Below are 20142 nucleotides of genomic sequence, written 5' to 3'. Positions count from 1 at the left end.
TTGTTGGATTGGTGGAGGAATGTATGGTCTGCTTGGGCCAGCAGCATTTTGGATGGAAGGGGCAGGCTGCTATTGTTGTTGCTGAGGGCTAGACCATCTGAGATTAGGGTGATTCCTCCATCCAGGGTTGTATCTGTTGCTGGAGAGGTCATAATTTTTCTGCTGTGGTTGATTTTGTTGCTAAGGTTAAGGAGGTCTATTGTAAATATTTGCAGCATAAGCTTCGGGCTGCTCAATTGCTCCAAGTTGCTGCATGGAAGGGCAAAGGTCTGTATGGTGGTCAGCAGAGGAGCACAAACCGCAGACCCTTGCAACAGGTACAAATTTCTGGTTCAAGGCCAGCTGGGTTACCAAGTTAACCAATGCATCCAGTTTTCCTTCAAGCTTCTTTGTTTCAGATGATTCAGCTGAGTTTGTAGCTACCTCATGCACTCCTCTAATGACTATAGCATCATTTCTGGCGCTAAACTACTGGGAGTTGGAAGCCATCTTCTCAATTAAATTTCTGGCTTCAGCAGGAGTCATGTCTCCAAGGGCTCCACCACTGGCAGCATCTATCATACTTCTCTCCATATTACTGAGTCCTTCATAAAAATATTGGAGAAGCAGTTGCTCTGAAATCTGATGGTGAGGGCAACTGGCACATAGTTTTTTAAATCTCTCCCAGTATTCATACAGGCTCTCTCCACTGAGTTGTCTAATACCTGAGATATCCTTCTTGATGGATGTGGTCCTGGAAGCAGGGAAATTTTTTTCTAAGAATACTCTCTTCAGGTCATCCCAGCTTGTGATGGACCTTGGAGCAAGGTAATACAGCCAGTCCTTTGCCACTCCCTCTAAAGAATGAGGGAAAGCCTTCAGAAATATGTGGTCCTCCTGGACATCTGGGGGTTTCATGGTGGAGCAGACAATATGAAATTCCTTCAAATGTTTGTGCGGGTCTTCACCTGCAAGGTCATGAAACTTTGGAAGCAAATGAATCAGTCCAGTTTTAAGAACATATGCGACATCCTCATCAGGGTATTGGATGCACAAGCTTTCGTAGGTGAAATCAGGTGCAACCATTTCCCTTAGAGTCCTCTCACAGGGTGGAGGTTGTGCCATGTTCTCAGAATGTTCAAAATCAAAATGCTCAGAATCAGAATGCTCAAAATTATAATGCTCAAAATCAGGATGTTCAAAATCACCAATAACAGAATGCACAGATTCACCAGTAATGGACTGCTCAGGATGATCAAAAGGTATAAAATGATGCCTAACTAATCTATGAAATGTCCTATCTATCTCAGGATCAAAGGGTTGTAAGTTAGATGGATTGCCTCTAGTCATACACTACATTCAGCATGCACAACTAGTTGCTTTGTCATGTAAATAAAGGTGTAGGTTTGAACTACAACTACCCTCAAATGATATCCAAATGACTTGAAATTTTGTGAGCAACCTTATAAAATTATTAGAAGATAGCACAAAAAATTTCAGGCGAAAATTCAAAGTCTATCTATGGAAGCTAAAAATGGTAGGTTAAGAAAAATAAGTGAATAAAACTTGAAAAATAAAAAACTTTTGACAGAATCACTATTTTTGGACGATGGAGACCTCAGCTGGCCTATGGCCTGCTACCACGGCATAGGAAATGTTTTTCTACCCCAAATACATATATAATAATTGCGATTCTGATAACCGGAGCAAAAGTTATGGCCGTTTGAAGTTTCGACAAACACAAAATTTGCTACTCTTTTGGTACTTTCAAATCTGACCAAACTAAAGGCTCTAGCTATTTTTCCCACAAAATATGGATTGAAAGAAGTTACCACAAAAAAATTCAGCAAAAAATAACAACCCTAGCTACTAAAACAAAAAATCTCAAATAATTCAGCATGGGTGGTCGCTAAAATCCGTCTCTACTTGATTTCTACTACTACTTTGTTTTGCCGCAAGCAAAAGTGGTCGCTAATTCCGTCACAAAACACTATTCACAGCCAAACACCCAAAACTGAAACACGGGAAACACTTAATAGGAAAACTGAAACAGAACACACACTAAACAAAATACCAGGACACTAAACAACACTAACACACATACTAACACAATGCTAACAATTAAACATAAAACACTAAAGAATTAAACACACAACACTAGCTAGATATTATGAACCTTTGGACACTGCTCCCCGACAACGGCGCCAAATTTGATAGAGGTCGTACCCGAATCAAATAAACATGAAAATGCAATAACTAGGAAGTGATCCTAGGTCGTTTCCCAACGTGCAATGATAATCCAATTGTTCATAATATACTTGCAGTAACAGTAACGATGGGGGGGGGGTTGTTTGTTTTGTGATTTAAGGAGCAGAACAAGTAAACTGGAATACGAAACTAATAATATTAAAAATGGTTTATTTCCTCTGATTCAGAAGCCATTCTCTTATCCTGGGTTATGGAGAATTCGTCCCTAACAGTTAACCACTTAATCCAACCCTATTTCAATTTACTAAGCGAAAATCAACCTAGGGTTTCAACATCTCGCCATAGCACTACAATTGGTCTTGGCTTGGAGATCAAACACTTGATCATGGGAGAAACAAACCAAGTATTCTTTACCTCTTGAGGTGGGTTTATCCCACAGAGTAATTCAATTCTTGGAAGAGAATACATCTCACCATAGAACCACCCCAATTCTTGATAGACAACCTTCACCCCTCACTAGGTGTCCCTCCCAAAAAACCTCTATTCACTCTTGGGAAGCAACCCATCTCAACCATGACATTACACATGGTCATGGGAGACACAATAGAAGTATTGACCTTCACCTCTTCAAGCTATACTCTTGGAGACTCTCTCTCTAAGCTACCCATATTCCATGGTTTCTCCCTATCACTTATCTCACAACCAAACTTGAACCAAATGGTTAAGTTGGGATGCATATAGATTACAAACTAGGAGAAGGTGTTTGGGGGATTTTACAACTTTACAACACTCATTGAGGTGAATCTTATTCAAAGCTCTAACTTGTATGCACTTCTGTTGAAACCATTATGAACTCAAAACACATCTAGAGTGGGGAGAGGAGTTGAATTTTGTTTTTTCATAATGTAGGTTGTCTTCTACCTTCTATCACATGTTTTGCAGTTGTCCTCTATCCTTTTATAGGCCCCACATGTCATACTAGTCATTATCTATCTGTTATGACAGCTAGGTGACTTCTTTTTGAAGTAGACAGACTACTTTTAACTTTACAGGCTTACAACTATCACAATCCATTTTGGTGACCAAATTCTAAGTAGCTTTCTAATGGTCTCTCAAAAATACATTCTAATGTTGTTGAGGAAGGACCTATTCTAATGTATGTTCCTTCTTATTAAAATAATATTATATGACAATGTAGATGGCTCATCTCAATCAATCCCAATACTTCATCACATCATAAATCATTTTGAAGCAACATATTTTAGCATAGGAAACATGTGAAAGTTGTTGTTATTGCGATGTTAGTGTTCTGACCTTGGTTCAAACTTCACTATGTCCTTTCAATATTCATTTTGATGTTGCGCACTAGATTTTCTCAAGGACATTCTCAGTTTTCCACTTGTGCATCTTCGAATGCAGTTAAGATTCACCTTCTAATGTGCCCTTCTAATGCTTCAAAACTTCTTCAATGGCTGAGGAGTCATCCATTGAGTCTTCCATCGACATTGATGCTAAGTGCATGGATTCCTTGATTGATGTGATCTTTGGTTCCTAAGAGGGGGGTGAATTGGTTTCTATATCAAATCAAACTTAAAAAACCAGAGTTAAAAAACTTTTTTCCAAGGATCGTATCATAAAATTTTGATAAACCAATACTTAATGAATCACCCATAATACAAGATCTTTTGTTAATGTTCTTTCTCAAAAAGATATTTTTTTTACCCTTTAGTAAATTGATCAAGACTAGAATGAGAAAGAAAGATAAGATCAAGAGAAGATGTACACTAATTTTTATATTGGTTAACTCTTTATCTCTCGAGAAGCTAATCCAGTTATCTAATCTAACCCAAATTAGATTTTCAGTATGCATATAGAATTCTTACAAGCAATCACAATCAATCTTAGTTCCTACCCCAAAAAAAGAGACTAAGGCACCTAACCATACGGTCCTTTATGAATAAGAGCCTAAGAGAAACTTACTTTTAGCTCAAACTATAAAAACCTATTCTAGCATGCCTTTAGACATTCATGCATATGCTAAAAGAAGGTAAAACACACGAAAAACTGAGTCAAGGAGACACACAACCTGATCAATCATGTGCAAGAACCTTGCATGAGTGAATGAGTGTCTTCTTGAACTCAAGAGAAATTCACAACTCATTTTCTCATCATGAGAGCTTGAAAATGAAGTTTGGAAGTTATGAGTCACACACTTTTTCTAAGCACTTAATCTTCTCTCTCTCTCTTTTTCTTAAAATTTTTAGACACTGAAGTGAGAACACAATGTGGTTATTTGTAGATAAAACAATTATAATTGTCTGTCGACTAAATAGTCAATGTAATCAATTATTTTGAAGAAGTAATTAATTATATTATTATTTCAATCGATTAAAGTGTTATCAATCACTTTTGGAAACACTTTTAAGAGCGGAGTAATCGGTTATGATTATCTAGTAATCGATTAAATCAAAGACTCATGAAAACCAATCATTGTCTCAACTGAACTATGTAATCAATTAAACTGATACAAGAATCTCTCTACAAGCTGCAAACACTTGTGTAATCAATTAAAATTTTCCTTGTAATCAATTAAAATAGTGAGTTTTATGCACTGAAGAAGTTTCTAACTTTAGAAACAATCTTCCTACTTCTACATGATGATGCATGATGTACATATGAAAAGATTGAGACTGAGATGCAACAAACAATACAACAAAAAATACAAATGCCACTCAAAGAGTTGGGTATGTAAAAAGAAAAAGCTTCTTTAAGCTCCTTCAAGTTACAAGGCTTAGTCTTCATGTTGTTCCCCCTATCTCTAACAATGTCATCAATTTGGACCACTACAACATAAGCAATCTTCAAAGTATTGCAACTATGTTCTATTGCGAGGACAAAATGACATCTTTATCTTGATCATCAATGTCCTCCAAGATAAAATCCATATTAGCTAACAACTTCTACATGAAAAATATAGATCTTTCTCTTATATTTCCACAAAGACTAATATCATCTTAAATGCATTTTTGTAGATCAAGCACTCTTTAAATTACTGCATACATATCTAGTTGCCCAGGCAGATCAACATTTGTAACTTTAGGCTCAATTATGTCCATGATCCAGGTTGTATTAGACCGCGACTTGCACATGAAGTTAAAAATATTTCGTCAAGATTTCCATAGCCACCAAGAATACCTTAATTTCGTTATGGAACTCTAGATACAATGTCCATTATGAACTTGTCTTGTTGATGAAATTCCATTTTGAATGTGTTACAACAATGTTATTCTTCATGTCATGTTCATTGTGCAAATCTTCATGTCTGTGACATTCTTCTTGTGCTTTAGTTATTGAATACTTCTCATGACTTAAAATGTTTCTCTTCATCGAGTGAGTATGTTGACTTCTTCATTGCAGTACAAACAAGGACACTTCGAGTCTTCTTTTGAGCTTTCAACACTACTACACATATGACCTTTATTAACATATTTTCCTTAACACTTAGTAAAATGCTGCTAAAAGCTTTTGACAAAATTTAAAAAATATCACTAAATATGAATAAATGTTACTAATATATTTTTGCGACATTTTATCAAATGTTGTGTATAGTTCATGTCACTAAAACCTTTAGTGACATGAGTTATATACAACATTCGATAAAATGTTGCAAAAACATATTAGTAACATTTATTCATATTTGGCAACCTTTTTTAAATGTTTTTGAAATATTTTAGCAATTTTTTTACTAAATGTTGCTAATGATCACATGTGTGATAGTGCAAGCTTATCACTTTTTTGAGTCACTCATGACAACCCTAAGTTTACTTCAATTGTTGTCTTTATAGAACTTGTCTTTTCTTAATACACTAAAGCAAACTCATCAATAGGCATCAATTCAAAAGGCTTACGATTTGTGTTCAGAAGATTTGTAATAATTAAAGCACCAAGGGTTTTGGACTCAACAATTACTAATAAGGGACTAAACAATAAATATCTAAACTTCATATAACTGGTTAAAATTACCTACTACAACAAGTCAATTTTGGTGATTCATCGTGCACTGCCCATTTCAAAACATTTCTAAAACTTATGATGGGGAGAAGGGGTTACATTGTTGAATTCAAGAACCCGTTACATGCAATGCTCTTGGTCTGATAAATCATTTATTGTCTTGACTTTCTTTTCTAATTCTTGTCTATTTCCTTAAAAATATTGTTTTATTTGAAATATTAAAATTAATGTTTTTATATATTTTAATTCTTTCTAGATCGTTATGTATTTTTGTGATTAATGGGTGTCAGTGTCAGCTCTTAAATTGATTATATATACCTTTTCCTTCCTTCACTAAGAATTTGTGTAAGTAAAATTTTCTCTGTTCTGCAGGTTTCTACAATTGAATCATAAAGGAACCTGGTAAGAGAGTTTTTGTTATCTGGAAGCCATTCAAAATGTTGATTGATTTAATATTTTTTCCTTCATTTTTTTCTATGCAAGTAGTTTGCTAATTCGGGTTGTGTCTTTGTTATGCATGGATTGTGTTAGATAGATTTTTAGAAGGCAACAATTAATGGATGTGGTTTCAACTATGGGAACTGAAGATGTCAAATCTATTGATGAAAACAAAATGACTGAACCATAGCGATTGGAAACACCGTCGTGACTGAAAAAGCCCTAACGAAACATTTATTCACTTTCTTATGTTCTATGTGAGATTGTGAATTTTTCAAATAATAGTTGTATTCTAGATGGAAATCTAGTTTTCTACTTTTTTATGGGCTTTGTTTGGTTTACATTTAGAATCACTTTCCCACAAAACACATACCTTCCAATAAAAAAATTTCTAAGTGAGATTATTTTGGGCATCCATCCCAATCTCATTTAACAATTCTATTGTCTTAAAATGTGTTGAATGTTTGGCTAATGTGTAACATGTTTTAATACACTATAACATGGTCTTTTTATTTTAATTGGTTAGCCACAAATTACTAATTGGGCCATTTGTTCCTTCACAGGAGGCATAGGAATTTGAGGAAACATAGAGCTGATTCAAAAGCTAAGCAGGGTAGCAATAGATTCCAGAAAACCTGAACTCAACCAACCAAGTTTATGGCAACCCCTAAAAAGCCAACAGGGTCAATGGCAATGGTTGGTGTGACCCCAAACCAACCAACTAGGTCAATGAAAATATTTGGTGTGACCCTTACCCAACCAATTGAGTCTATGACAGTGCCTAGTGTGACCCATATCCAACCAATTGACAAGTCTATGGAAATTCCTAGCGTGACCCATATTCAACCAATTGAGTCTATGGAAATGCCTGGTTTGATCCCAATCCAACCAACTAGTTCTATGACCATGCCTGGTGTCACCCCTACCCAACAAACTTTGACTGTCGGAATGCCAAGTGAGACACCTCCTTCTCTTGAGTTTATGAAGCAGAGGTTGGAGATGATGGCATCAACCATGGAGACTTCAGGACATACACTTTCCCCTCAAATGAGAGCCCAACTAGATTATGGAATTAAAAATCTTCTGAGAAGGGTGAATGCCAGGCTAAATGCCTGAACAATGTTATTAGAAGCTTTTATTTTCAAATTAATCATGATGCTATTTAAGTAGATTAGAGTAGTCTTGATTTATGTTTTGGTCCTTACTCATTGATTGTATTGGTGCCTTTCTTTTCCATCCTTTGACTTTTGAACAATTCATTTGAATGGTTAAAGAATATTTATGAATGAATGTCATTGGATTCAATAATTCAACACCAATGTGTTCTATTTATTGTATGGTTTGGTTACTCATTGTGACTTTTTCATTTTCAATAAAATTTGAAGTTAAAAAAAACTGATATGAAATTGATTTAAATTATATTCCCATTCTATTACTAATGAAAACAAATTATAAATGGGAGATATTATACATTAAGTAATGGCCTCCTTTAATTTCTTTTGAAGCACCATATATAAAATAAGATATTTTTAAAATTTTAATTTTCCAAGTAGTAATGCATGTGATAAAATATAAATCATTAGGAAGTCATGATAATATATTTGTGTATAAATTATTAATATACATATATTAAATAATTAATATATTAATAATTTGTAAAAGTAAATATTCTAAAAGTAAATAATTATGTTTGAAAAAAAAATAATTTTAAAATTAATATTATGTTATCTCTTATTTTATTAATTTTCTCTAAATTTTTTTAAAAAAGTAATAGTAGATATAGATTCTTAAGAAGTCAAAATAATACATTTGTGTGTAAATTATTAATATACATATATTAAATAATTATAAATATAATCAATTGTTTTAAAAAAATACAAATGTTAAAATTAGAGTAAATAATTGTTTTAAAAAATTAATAATCCTCCATTGATGGTAGAGCATATTGAATTGTGTCAACGGAAACTCTAAAATTAAATATTTGATCTAATGATTCAAAATGTTGAAGCTAAGACAAAATTAAATCAACGACTTTGGTAAAGTTAAAGTTTTGATTAGTCAAATCTCAATGATTCATGTGAAGTTTAGATAGATAAGTTTATAATTCTGACATTATTATATTTATGTGTAACATGTTTTAAAGATAATTTATATTATAGTGATAATCAATAAATTACAATTTAAATGTTTAAAATTATTTATATTACTTGTAACATATCTAAATTGATATTTTATGAATTCTTAATCATATTTCTTTTTTTAAAAAATATATTCATAATTAGTTAAGAAAACAAAAATAAGAGATATTTATTATATGACTTTAATTTTTATGTACTTCTAATATTTTTTATATCATCAAAAAATTAAAAGTAATTCTATCTATGAATTTTAAAGTAATTATTATAAAACTTAATAGTTTTTATAATTTATCTCATTAAAAAATAGATAAAATATAATTTTTTTTTTACACTTTTGGTATACTCAAATTAAATTCTTATAATAAAATTTAAAATATACTAATTAAAAGAATTTATAACCAATATTGAATACTTTTTTAAAAAATTTGAATCTTCATTTGAAATGTGAGATGCATAATTTTGTTTATATAATCATGTATATTTTTTTTCTTTTTTAATACATGTATTATGAATTTATATATCATATTAAATTAATATTATTTAATTTTAATTAACTACTTAATAATTTTAATTTTTTTTATTAATATTCAGTTTTGAATTTAACATTAAATCATGATAAAACAATTTTAAATTAGTATCACTTAAATATCAGTAATTTATTAATTGAATTCAAAATATAATAACGTGGGGTGTTAAACACACCTTCTTCATCCTTTTGTTTGTGTTGTTGTGTTTGCTTTGGAGAAACAAGTTGGTGTTCTTTGTTGGCAAATACTTACTCACGCATTTGTAGTTGCAGGCTCGAATCAGATCCTAAATGGTATGTGCAATGCACTTGACTTCTCTTTGCATTTCTTTTAAATCCTTATTCATAATTTTTTTGACATATCACTTTGATTTATGTCTCCAATTTCTGAATTTTTGCATCTCAATCAGATCGAACTTAGCTACAAATCATGTACATGAACTCGGGCTACAGTCTAGATCTTTCTTGCCATCTGAGTCATATTTTTAGTTCAGTTATAAAATTTTGACCTTTTTGGATTTTCTAGTTAATTTTGGTTCATTTGTGTTGAAATTGTTCATGTTAGTCTTGTAATTCATGCCAACATCTATGTTTGATTTTTAGGTTAGGTTGTAGATTCTTTTGCTTGTTTTCGGTTGACCAATTATTTCTCTTTTGACGACCTGATTTGATTAATTTGTGTGGAAATGGGGCACCAATTTTGGGGGAAAAAAGAAGAAAAAGAAATAGGTTAGAGAAGCATTCACCCGAATTTTCCATATTCCAAATGGTCATTGTTTTAAATTGAAGTTACAATGTGGTTGCCCCTGCCTGCTACAGGGGTTGCCATAGCAAAGGAGTTTAGTGTGTGGCTGTAGCAAACCAAAAATAGCCTTTTGAAGAATAGCGGTGCAATGGGTTGATTAGAAAAAGCCTCTTAGTAGAGACAATAAGAGTTTCTTGGGTGGTTATGTTTGGGATTTCAATTTTCAAAAATGAAATCTAAAATTGTAATAGTAGTGAAAATAATAAAGAAGACTGGGATTTAGAAATTTGCATGTGCTTGATAATTGATGATTCCTATCTAGGAAACTTGTATTTGACTTTTCTTGAAATTTACATGTATGTTATGTTTAAGACACCTAAGACTTTTTATTGTTCATTATGAATGTGATTCATTTTGACTAGCATTTTTGGGTCGTCTGCTAAGTGTTGCTATTGGGAATTTAAAACATTGGATAACATAATAAAAACCTTGATAATGCAATGAAAATTGCAGTTGTAGACTGCATTTAAAAACACTAGGCCGATGGAAATGTTTTTGCCTTAACCTGAAGGTTATGTGCTCAGGTCGTAGTAATGGCCTTGCTGTTGGCAAGGATAAGACTGTGCACATTTACTTTCCATAGAAAGAATGCACATGCATCATCAAAATGATATGTATTGACTGGACGCAATACTTGGACAAAGTCCTTGTGATCAACATTGTCGCTTCCATCATAACTAGAGCATAATGCTTTTTGAGAGTCGTTCCAAACTATCTGGTTCCAGAAGGTCTTAGCGTAAAAGACATAAGGAGCAATGACTAGCTTCTTTCCACTAAATAGAGAGCTACAATTACTTAGAAAGCACGTAAGAATTAGAAGTATTTAGACTAAAACAAATTAATCGATTTCCCTTTCTAATAATCAATTATCATATTTCTGAAAATGTAGAAGAAAGGGGATTTTAATGAATTAATTGATTGCTTGATTTCATAATTGGTTAGATCTATTTTAACTATCAAATTTTATATATACCCTCTATGTTTTATTTATTAGAGACTCTTGAGACGTTTTATCTTAGAGAAAAATATTTGAAGAGAGTATTCTAAAAGGATTTCACTGCATTTAGTATGAAGATTGAAGTTAATCAAAGAATCACTCGTTCATCCATCATGATGTGATCATCTTATGAGAAAAGCTTGAAGATATTAAAGATCTACATTTTCATGCATATTCAATCCTATTCTTAAATTATTTTTGTTTGTGATTCTTGCTTAGGGTTACCAAGAGGTTCATAGAATTGATGGGGATTCGATTCTGGGTCTCTCTCTTATAGGTTTCAAGGGAAAAATTTGAATTTCTTTTAAGGAATTTTGTGTGCGTAGTGTTTGTAGTTGATTCTCTAATAGTGGAAGTTTTGAGAGGTCTTCGAACAACTGGATGTAGGTTCTGTATGGATTGAACTAGTATAAACTTTTGTGTGATTTTCTTTCTCTAAAACCCTTAGTCTTATGATTCATCTTGGTACTGGAATTGATTGTAAAGGGCCATAAAAGCTATGTTTTTCACATGATCTAGTTATGAATTTTTTTCTTGATTTTGTTGATATCTTTCTTACAACCTTTTGAGAAAATTTTGATTAACCAAAAAAGGTTGTTTTAATTGGATTAAAGAATGATTTTGTAATGATTTAGAAATAATATATTTCACCCCCCCCCCCCACCCCCCCTCTAGACTCCCAGCTAACCCAACATGGAAGAGTACAAATTTATGTAGGTCAATTATAGTGGTTTTGGAACCAACCTTGTGAAGGATGCTTTTGTTAAGAATGTTGGCCACAATCTTTGCCTTATCTATCACACATGTTTCTGTATGGGATTGATTAATGATTACAAGTTGTTGTTGCATTTTCTTGGTAGAGAAATCTGGAAGCTTGGGAGTCATAAGCCTTTTCCCACCTCTCACAGTAGGTGCTACCTTCTCTGTGACATCCAGTTGCCTTGTTGTTCAAGAACTTAGAGTTCCTCCAGAACATTCTAATAAGCTCAAGATAGATGAGTTGAGGGTCATGGCAATAGTGCCTCACACCATATAGAATCAGGGTTTCTTTGAGTTTAAAGTCAACCTTCTCTAACTCATTGATATCAAGGAACTGTTCCACATGGATGGTTAGCTCATTGTCAATGACAATGGTGGTAGTCTCCAGCTAAAGAGTGCTTGAATCTTGAGGTGTTGTGTCAAAAAACACGGTTGAAGTTTCAGGAATTAGGTTTAAGGTTTTTGTTTCAGTGATTTTTGAGAAATTTAGATAGGTTGATCGTGATAATGTAAACAATTTCTTGATTTTGAATATGGTTAAATAAGGAAGGGATGTGAGGTGGGGCTGTTTTCTTGGGCTTCTAAAAGGTATTAAATTAGTCGGTTACTCAAGTGGCAACTCAACACACTAAAGACATTGTGATGTATACCAAAACACAACGTTATGCTTAATGTAATGAGTGCTTGTGATCACATCCAATAGTGAACGTCCAATCATGCATGGTGTAATGATTTTGACAATTGGACGATATGTCCTTTAAACGCAAAGCTACTTAAAACATTTCGAAACAAACTATCCTTTTACATAGTTCATTCTAAGTTGATTCCTTAATAGAATCATCCTGTCTTCAATTAAGGGGTTTTGTAAAAATATCAATATGCTGATTTTCAGTGGGTACAAATTATGGTTCCACTGTTCCCTTACAAACATAGTCTCTAAGAAAGTGATGCTTAATTTATATATGGTTAGCTCTTGAATGAAGAGTAGGTTTTTTAGATAAACTTAACACAACTTTTTTGTCAAAGTAGATCGGTATGTTGCCTTCAAGAACAATGCAGTGTTCTAGTTGATTCTTGATCTAGATTAGTTAGGTACAACAACTTGTTGCTAATATGTACTATGCTTCTGTATTGGACAATGCTATTGATCCTTGCTTCTTGCTGATCTAAGTGACTAAGTTTCCATCAATGAAGTGGCAACTTCTACTCGTGCTTCTTTTTTCAATCTTGTCACCAACATAGTCGCCTCAATTCCTTTCAACACTTAAAGTAAAGACCAAGATTAGGAGTTCCAATTTAATATCTAATATTCTTTTAACAACAACTAGATGGACTTCCCTTGGATCTTGCTGGAATCTAGCATATAATCCAACCGTGAACATTATGTTAGGTTTGGATGCACTCAATTTCAGTAATGGGATGATGATTACTCTATATTGAGTGTTGCCCACATGCTTGGATTCCTTGTCCAGTCCAAGACATGTTGTTGGATGCAAGGAAGCTTTCATTTCTTTAGCATCTTCTAGATTGAACTTTTCTAAAGGCTTTTTCCCATATTTGGTTTGATGAATGTAGATTCCATTGCTAGTATGTTTGATTTGCAGTCCTAAGAAGAACTTTAGTTCTCCCATTGTCATACCCTAATTTCGTCCGAGGACACTTGCGGTCGGCTTTCGAACCTTGTTTGTTCCCTTCAGTACCCTCAAAACAAGCATTGTTGTGTAATCCATAAAAATTCGCAACATTCTGGAAGTCAAAACAAGCATTGATGTGTAATCCGTAAAGTTTCACAACATTCCAAAAGGAAAAGGAAGCATCGTTGCGTAATTGGTTAAGTTTCGCAATGTTTCAGAAGAAAAAAAAACCCATCGCCATGGAACCAGTAAAGTTTCAGGAGGTTTTGGAAAGAAATTGGTTGAAAAACACAAAGGGGGGTGTATTTAGTAAAATGGGGGTGCAACCAGCTTGCCCAGGCGACAAGCACCTCCCTCTTTTTGTTGAAAAATGGCTTATGGGGCTTCCGTAATGCTTCCATAAAATTCTCGTAACCCTAATTAAGCATATTTCACTTAAGATGGGTGAGAAGGAAGAGAAAAAAGAAGAAAATAAAGTCCTATATGCTTCTGCAAGGCTTCCGTAACTTTTTCGTAAATTACGAAAAAAGGGGGTGAACTTATCAAGAAGGGGGTGTAAATAGAAATTTTCAAATTTTCGAATCCAGGCCCTTGCGGAACATTTTGGAAGCTGGGTTGCTTAAGGAGGAAGCAACCTAGCTCACCTGGGCGAGCTGGGCGACAATCTCCTCCCCATTTTTTCTATAAATAGGCCAAGGTTGGGCTATTCAAAAAGGTCCATGACCCCTATGCTATGCATTTCAGCTGTTTTGGGTGAAAAAATGTTTTTCCGTGAAGAAAATCCAAGCCGAGGTGCTTCCGTAACACTTTCGAGATGTTTCCGTGAGCAATTTCGTGAAGATTTTCCACCGTTCTTCACCGTTCATCGTCCATTCTTGGTGCGTTCTTCGTTCTTCAACCGGTAAGTTTTCGAATCCGTGACTTTCAATTCATTTCTTGTTTTGTTGGCTTTCATCTTCATTTCGTTCACTTTCGGTTTGCTTTTCTTTTGTTTTTAACGAGCTTTAACTGATCGTTTAAGCCGTTATCTCGCCTAATGAATGATAAAATGAATTTCAACCGATCATTTGTTTTGCAATGTCGTTTAATCACCGTTAAAGCAAAATCTAACTAATTGTTCACGCTGTAACCTCGGTTAAATAAAAAAAGGCAAATCATAATAAAATAACCAAAATATCTTGAAAAAATAATAATAAAATAATAAAAAAATCAATCGGACATTTTTCTTTGAAAGTTTCCTTGAATGAGTAGACTAATAACCAAAGTGAAACTAAGGCTAAAATCAACTCACAAACCAAGCTTTGTCCGCAAAAACTCACTTAAAACCATTTTAAGGTCCAATGCCTTAAACGGTTCTCTTTGCTTTTATCAGTTAACATGGACCGTTCAAAAGCATAAAATCAACACGTAACTTTACTGCTTTGGCAAAAACTACGTAGGTCTGATTTCGCCATTGCAATTGAGGATATGTAGGAGCAAAAGCCCCGCTTTTGTTGACCACCGCAAGAGATCGTTAATGGTCCAACTCCTTAACGTTTCTCTCCTTTCAAAAACCAAGAGATCGTTAATGGTCCAACACCTTAATGTTTTTCTCCTTTCAAAAGAATCAAAAGATCGTCTAATGGTCCAACGCCTTAAACGACTATTGTTCAGTTAAAATCGATCTTGCGGAAAAAGATCAAAACAAGTTAACCAACGTTTAGTTCTGAAAGAACTACGTAGGTCTGATTTCCTCATCGCAATTGAGGAATATGTAGGAGCGAGGGAAACACCCTTGTCGACCACAAAAAGATAAAAAAAATACAGAAAGGCCCATAAAAAGCTAAAAAACATAAAAAGAGAAAATACATAATTTTGAAGTCATATTTGCACACTTGATTGAAGGCTATCGTCCCTTGTGACGGACGCGTGGGGTGCTAATACCTTCCCCGTGCGCAAAAACAACTCCCGGACCTTTCACGATTAAAGTTCATAGACCACACATTCCGGTTTTTCCGACATTTTCCTCGAATAAACATTGGAGGCGACTCTACGCGCCTTCCTCCCTTGGAAGACGCACCTGTGAGCCCTCGTTTTGCCCTCCCGCCAAACGATAGGTTGCGACAGTTGGTGACTCCACTGGGGACTGTTTTTAGAGAGTTAGGTCTATTAATCTTTTGTGCAAAAGTTGTGTTTTCCCTTTCATCGGTTTCGATTTTCCTTTATGTTCTTGTATAAACTTCTTCGATGCTATAAGCATGTTTTAATGTATGCATGAGATAAATATGTATTCATTTGATGCACACAACACCAACACCTTTTTGCACACACGGTGAGTTGAAAAAGGGGCCCTATACCCGAGTCCACGGGAACATAAGGAGTGGAGGTGAATCTGTGGTCATGTTGGGTCTCCGACTTGCTTGATAACAGTGAACCCTCATCTAGAGTTTTTCTCTTTGATAACATATTGTTGCTGGTAGTCCCTACTGCTGCAATATGTTTTTTCGAAGGGGATGATACCTCTAGAAACAATCAAGAGAGATATGACCACCTTGGGAATTATCACTGCCATGCATATAACCTAAATGTCATGTACGCCTTTGATGTATGATTATTTGTGGATATTGCCATACTGTGTACATCCCTGTGTTGTGCTTTTGTGCGTCTGCATCATGTTGTCACGCACGCGTTGTATGTTGGTCTCGTCTTTTGTCACAGGAAGCCGTAAGGTCCATATCACCTTCTTAACTGCACACATGGGGTACTATGCTCCCAAATGCACAAGTAAGAAGAGATGATTTTCCGGGCTCTTGTGTCCATAAATGCATTCATATCATGCACTGCATAAGCATCTCTTCATGGCATCGTAATGGACATATCGTTCCTGCATTTGTCACTTATCATATTCATGCATTGCATTTTGCATAAGTCATTTCATCACCAAGAATATCCATCTAACATGTTTTTGCATACCCTTTATTTTCATGCAAAACAAAAACAAAAACAAAAAAGAAGCATGAAAATTCACATTGCGTTCTTAGTTGCATGTGTTAGGTACCATGAGCCAACCATGTCGGGATCATAAACCCGTTTCACTTATAAAATAAGATGATTGAACATGGTATCTAATGCATAGTTAACTAAGAAATGATGTTTCTTTGGGCATCTCAATCTCAAAATTATATTTTCCATGCATAGCTTAAGTATGCCCGAGTCATTCATCTCTGTGAAAGGTTGTCGAAGTATTGGCGATCGAAATTGTCATTCTTTGGGTTACGGGGTTGAACCAAGCTCATACTTTTACAAAAAGGTTCATCAAGTCAAGTTGAAGTATGGAAGTAACCATCTTGCAAAAAATTGGGGCAAAAGATGGATCGAGTTACATCGCTGCTTTGTCTACTACCAAACACATTTAGGATTGTTGATGTCCTCGTTACTTCCAGTTTCACCTTGACAAAGATGTCATGGACCATGTTTGAAAATCTAAATTGATTCAACCCCATGTCCTGCGTAAAAATTCGCAATACTTCAACTCTACATCATTCGCATACATCCATGCTTTTCATTGGTTGCATTGTTTATAGGATTCTTTCCTAGAGAAAAAACGATCTTAATCATTGTTATCAAAAGGAAAGAACACGCTTTACGGTGCTCTTACCGAACCCGTGCTAGAGCTAGAGTAATGGGTGAAGTAGAGGAGGTGCAAGAGCAGATGAAGACCGACACATAGGCCTTGAAAGAGCAAATGGCCACAATGATGGAGGCCATGATGAGCATAAATGAGGTAATGGAGGTCAATGCAATTGTAATAGCCTCTACCAGCACCATTGCTGAGGTGGACCTGACCCCCCCCCCCCCCAATATGGCCTCAACCAAATAAATCATCCAACCTCAGATATGGTAGGTCTGGAAGGCAAAGAGTTGGGAGGTATGGGCGGCCCTCATTTAGTGCAAAAAACAAGCATGCCTTCCCACCATATGGCTTGCCTCGCAACTCTACACCACCCAATGTGGCATTCACTCCCAGTGAGGATGTAAATAACTCCGCTCCCATACTCATTGAAAGCCGACAACCTCAAACTGATCATGCTCATGTCTCTCAAACCATGGGGGAGACACATGAAATTCCCCACCACAATCTAGCCGACTTTGAGCCTTGCCTCGGATATGCCACTGAAGGGAAAACAGTTGGTGGTAAACCCCTGCAAAACACTTTGGAGGGGCCTTAATTTCGCCCCCAACCATAACCCTTCTATTGAAAAATGATGGGTTACACACCTTCAAGCTTTGCGGATTTGGTCTTCACCGGCAAAAGGATCAAAGTGGGTCTAGAAAAAGGCAAATCAGATCATCCTACTTTGATGAATGCGAAAATTGGGGCAAATGAAGAGGATGAAAATGAGGGAGAAACCCTTGCTATGAAGGCCATTCCTACACGGTCAAATTTCCCATCAGCCCAACAATGTCATTACTCAGACAATAACAATCCCTCTCACCCAATCATCCGAAAAAGCCATCCCCAAATCAGGCACACGCCTTGCCTGCTTGCCACACGCCCAATTTCGAAACACCACCTTTTTCAAGTAATTTGATTGAATGTGTTTTCAAGTAAAAATATAGACATTCATGTGCCCTCATTTTATCATTCCTGAAAGTTTGAGAGAGAAGTGAGTTATCAAGAATAAGAGTCATTTGACTTTATCCGTCAACTGAAAAATCCTTCAATTGTTTCTCGTCCTTGAAAATCCTTTTTGAGAATCAATCACTTCTTTCATTCTTCCTTGCTACAAGGTTGTGAAAACAAAACAAAGATTGATACCTCAAAGCCCTACACTGGGGCAATAAGGGGCATCGTGCATGAGCCTCAGGTGAACCTAGGGGCAGGTCAAAAGTTCTCACCGTCGATGTTTTTAAACAAAAAAAAAGAGGGGGAGTGACAAACCCTGGGATTTCGGTGGATTGATTAAACGACTCCATCGCCATCACTCCAAAATTGTCAAGTGAGTTAATCAAACAGGACATACACTCTGAGGGAGTTCCCAAAGAGATTTGCAAAAGATAGGATGAGGTTGCATGAATTATTACCTCTTTTAAAAAAATAAAATCAAATCAAAATCACAAAATAGGGAAAAAATGTCATGAACATTGTACAACTTTCCATTACATTGCATTGTTGCATACGAAGTCTGCATTTACCGCATTTGAAGACAAAGGTTGCATGCATCTGCATCCCTAATGCACAAACTTTTGAATTTCGGATGACCAACCCTTTCAATGAGTCAATCCCTTGCTTTCTCATAAGGGTAGACCCTTCGATACTAGTACCCTCACCTTCAGAAGACTACACGTCCTCGCCTACAGACGGCTACGCGCCCTCGCCTTTAGAGGACCACACGTCCTCACCTTCAGAGGACTACATGTCCTCGTCTCCAAAGGGCCACACATCCTTGCCTTCAGAGGTCTACACGCCCTCGACTAACAAGGACTACACGTCCACGCGTTAAGAGGACTACACGTCCTCACCTTCAGAGGACTACACGCCCTCGCCTTCAGAGGACTACATGTCCTCGCCATCAGAGGGCTACACGCCATCGCCTTTAGAGGGCTGGACGTCCTCTCCTTCAGAGGGTTGCATGCCCTCGCCTTCAGAGGACTACTCGTCCTCCACTTCAGAGGACTACACATCCTCGCCTTTAGAGGGCTCAATGTTCTCACCATCATAGGGCTACACGCCCTCCCCTTTAGAGGACTACACATCCTTGCCTCCAAAGTGCTCAAGTTCCTCAAATCTAGAGGGATACACATCCTCGCCTTTAGAGGACTGCACGACCTCACCCTCAGAAGGCTGCACGTCCTTGACTTCAGAGGAATGCATGTCCTCGCCTTCAGAGGACTACACGTCCTCACCTTCAGAGGGCAACATGCCCTTGACTTCAGAGGACTAAAATCCTTGCCTTCAGAGAACTACACGCCCTCGCCTTCGAAAGGCTACACGTCCTCACCTTTAGAGGGCTACACGCACTCGTCTTAAGAGGGCTACAATCGTCGCCATCAGAGGACGACATGCGTTTGCTTTCAGAGGGCTACAAGTCCCCACCTTCGGAGGACAACACATCCTCGTCTTCAGAGGACTACAAGTCTTCGCCTATAGAGGGATGCTCGCCATCACCTTCAAAGATCTGCATGCCCTCGACTTCAAAGGACTACATGTCATCCCCTTCAGAGGACTACACGTCCTCGCCTTCAGAGGACTACACGTCCTCACCTTTAGAGCACAACACGTCCTCACTTCCAAAAGGCTACACGTCCTCGCCTTCAGAGGGCAGCACGCCCTCGACTTCAGAGGACTACAATCCTCGCGTTCAAAGGACTACACGCCCTCGCCTTTAGAGGACTACACATCCTCGCCTATAGAGGACTACACTACCTCGCCTTCAGAGGGCTACACGTCCTCGCCTTCATAGGTCTACACGCCCTCCCCTTGAGAGGACTAGATATCCTCGCCTTTAGAGCACTACACGTCCTCGTCTTCAGAGGGCTACACGCCCTAGCTTTCAAAGGGCTGCACACCCTTAACATCAGTGGGCTGCATGCCCTCGCCTTTAGAGGACTACACGTCCTCACCTTCAAAAGACTACACTTCCTTTCCTTCAGAGGACTACACGTTC

General features: G+C 36.4%; 1 protein-coding gene and 1 non-coding gene across 2 annotated transcripts; both read left to right on the top strand.

Annotated features, from left to right (window-relative positions):
* The first annotated feature begins 618 nt into the window (after nt 1-618).
* On the top strand, nt 619-727 carry LOC114403959. The gene has a single exon (XR_003664726.1). It is a non-coding gene; the product is annotated as a small nucleolar RNA R71 (small nucleolar RNA).
* A 5820-nt stretch (nt 728-6547) lies between these two features.
* Nucleotides 6548-7874, top strand: LOC114402414. The gene is made up of 2 exons (XM_028364978.1): nt 6548-6600; nt 7200-7874. Exon 2 carries the CDS (start codon nt 7294-7296, stop codon nt 7750-7752), a length of 459 nt encoding a protein of 152 aa, XP_028220779.1. The 5' UTR covers nt 6548-6600; nt 7200-7293; the 3' UTR covers nt 7753-7874.
* The last annotated feature ends 12268 nt before the right edge of the window (nt 7875-20142 follow it).

This window comes from Glycine soja, chromosome 20 (genome assembly GCF_004193775.1).
Source record: "Glycine soja cultivar W05 chromosome 20, ASM419377v2, whole genome shotgun sequence".
Lineage (NCBI taxonomy): Eukaryota > Viridiplantae > Streptophyta > Magnoliopsida > Fabales > Fabaceae > Glycine > Glycine soja.
This window is presented reverse-complemented; position numbering and strand designations above follow the sequence as displayed.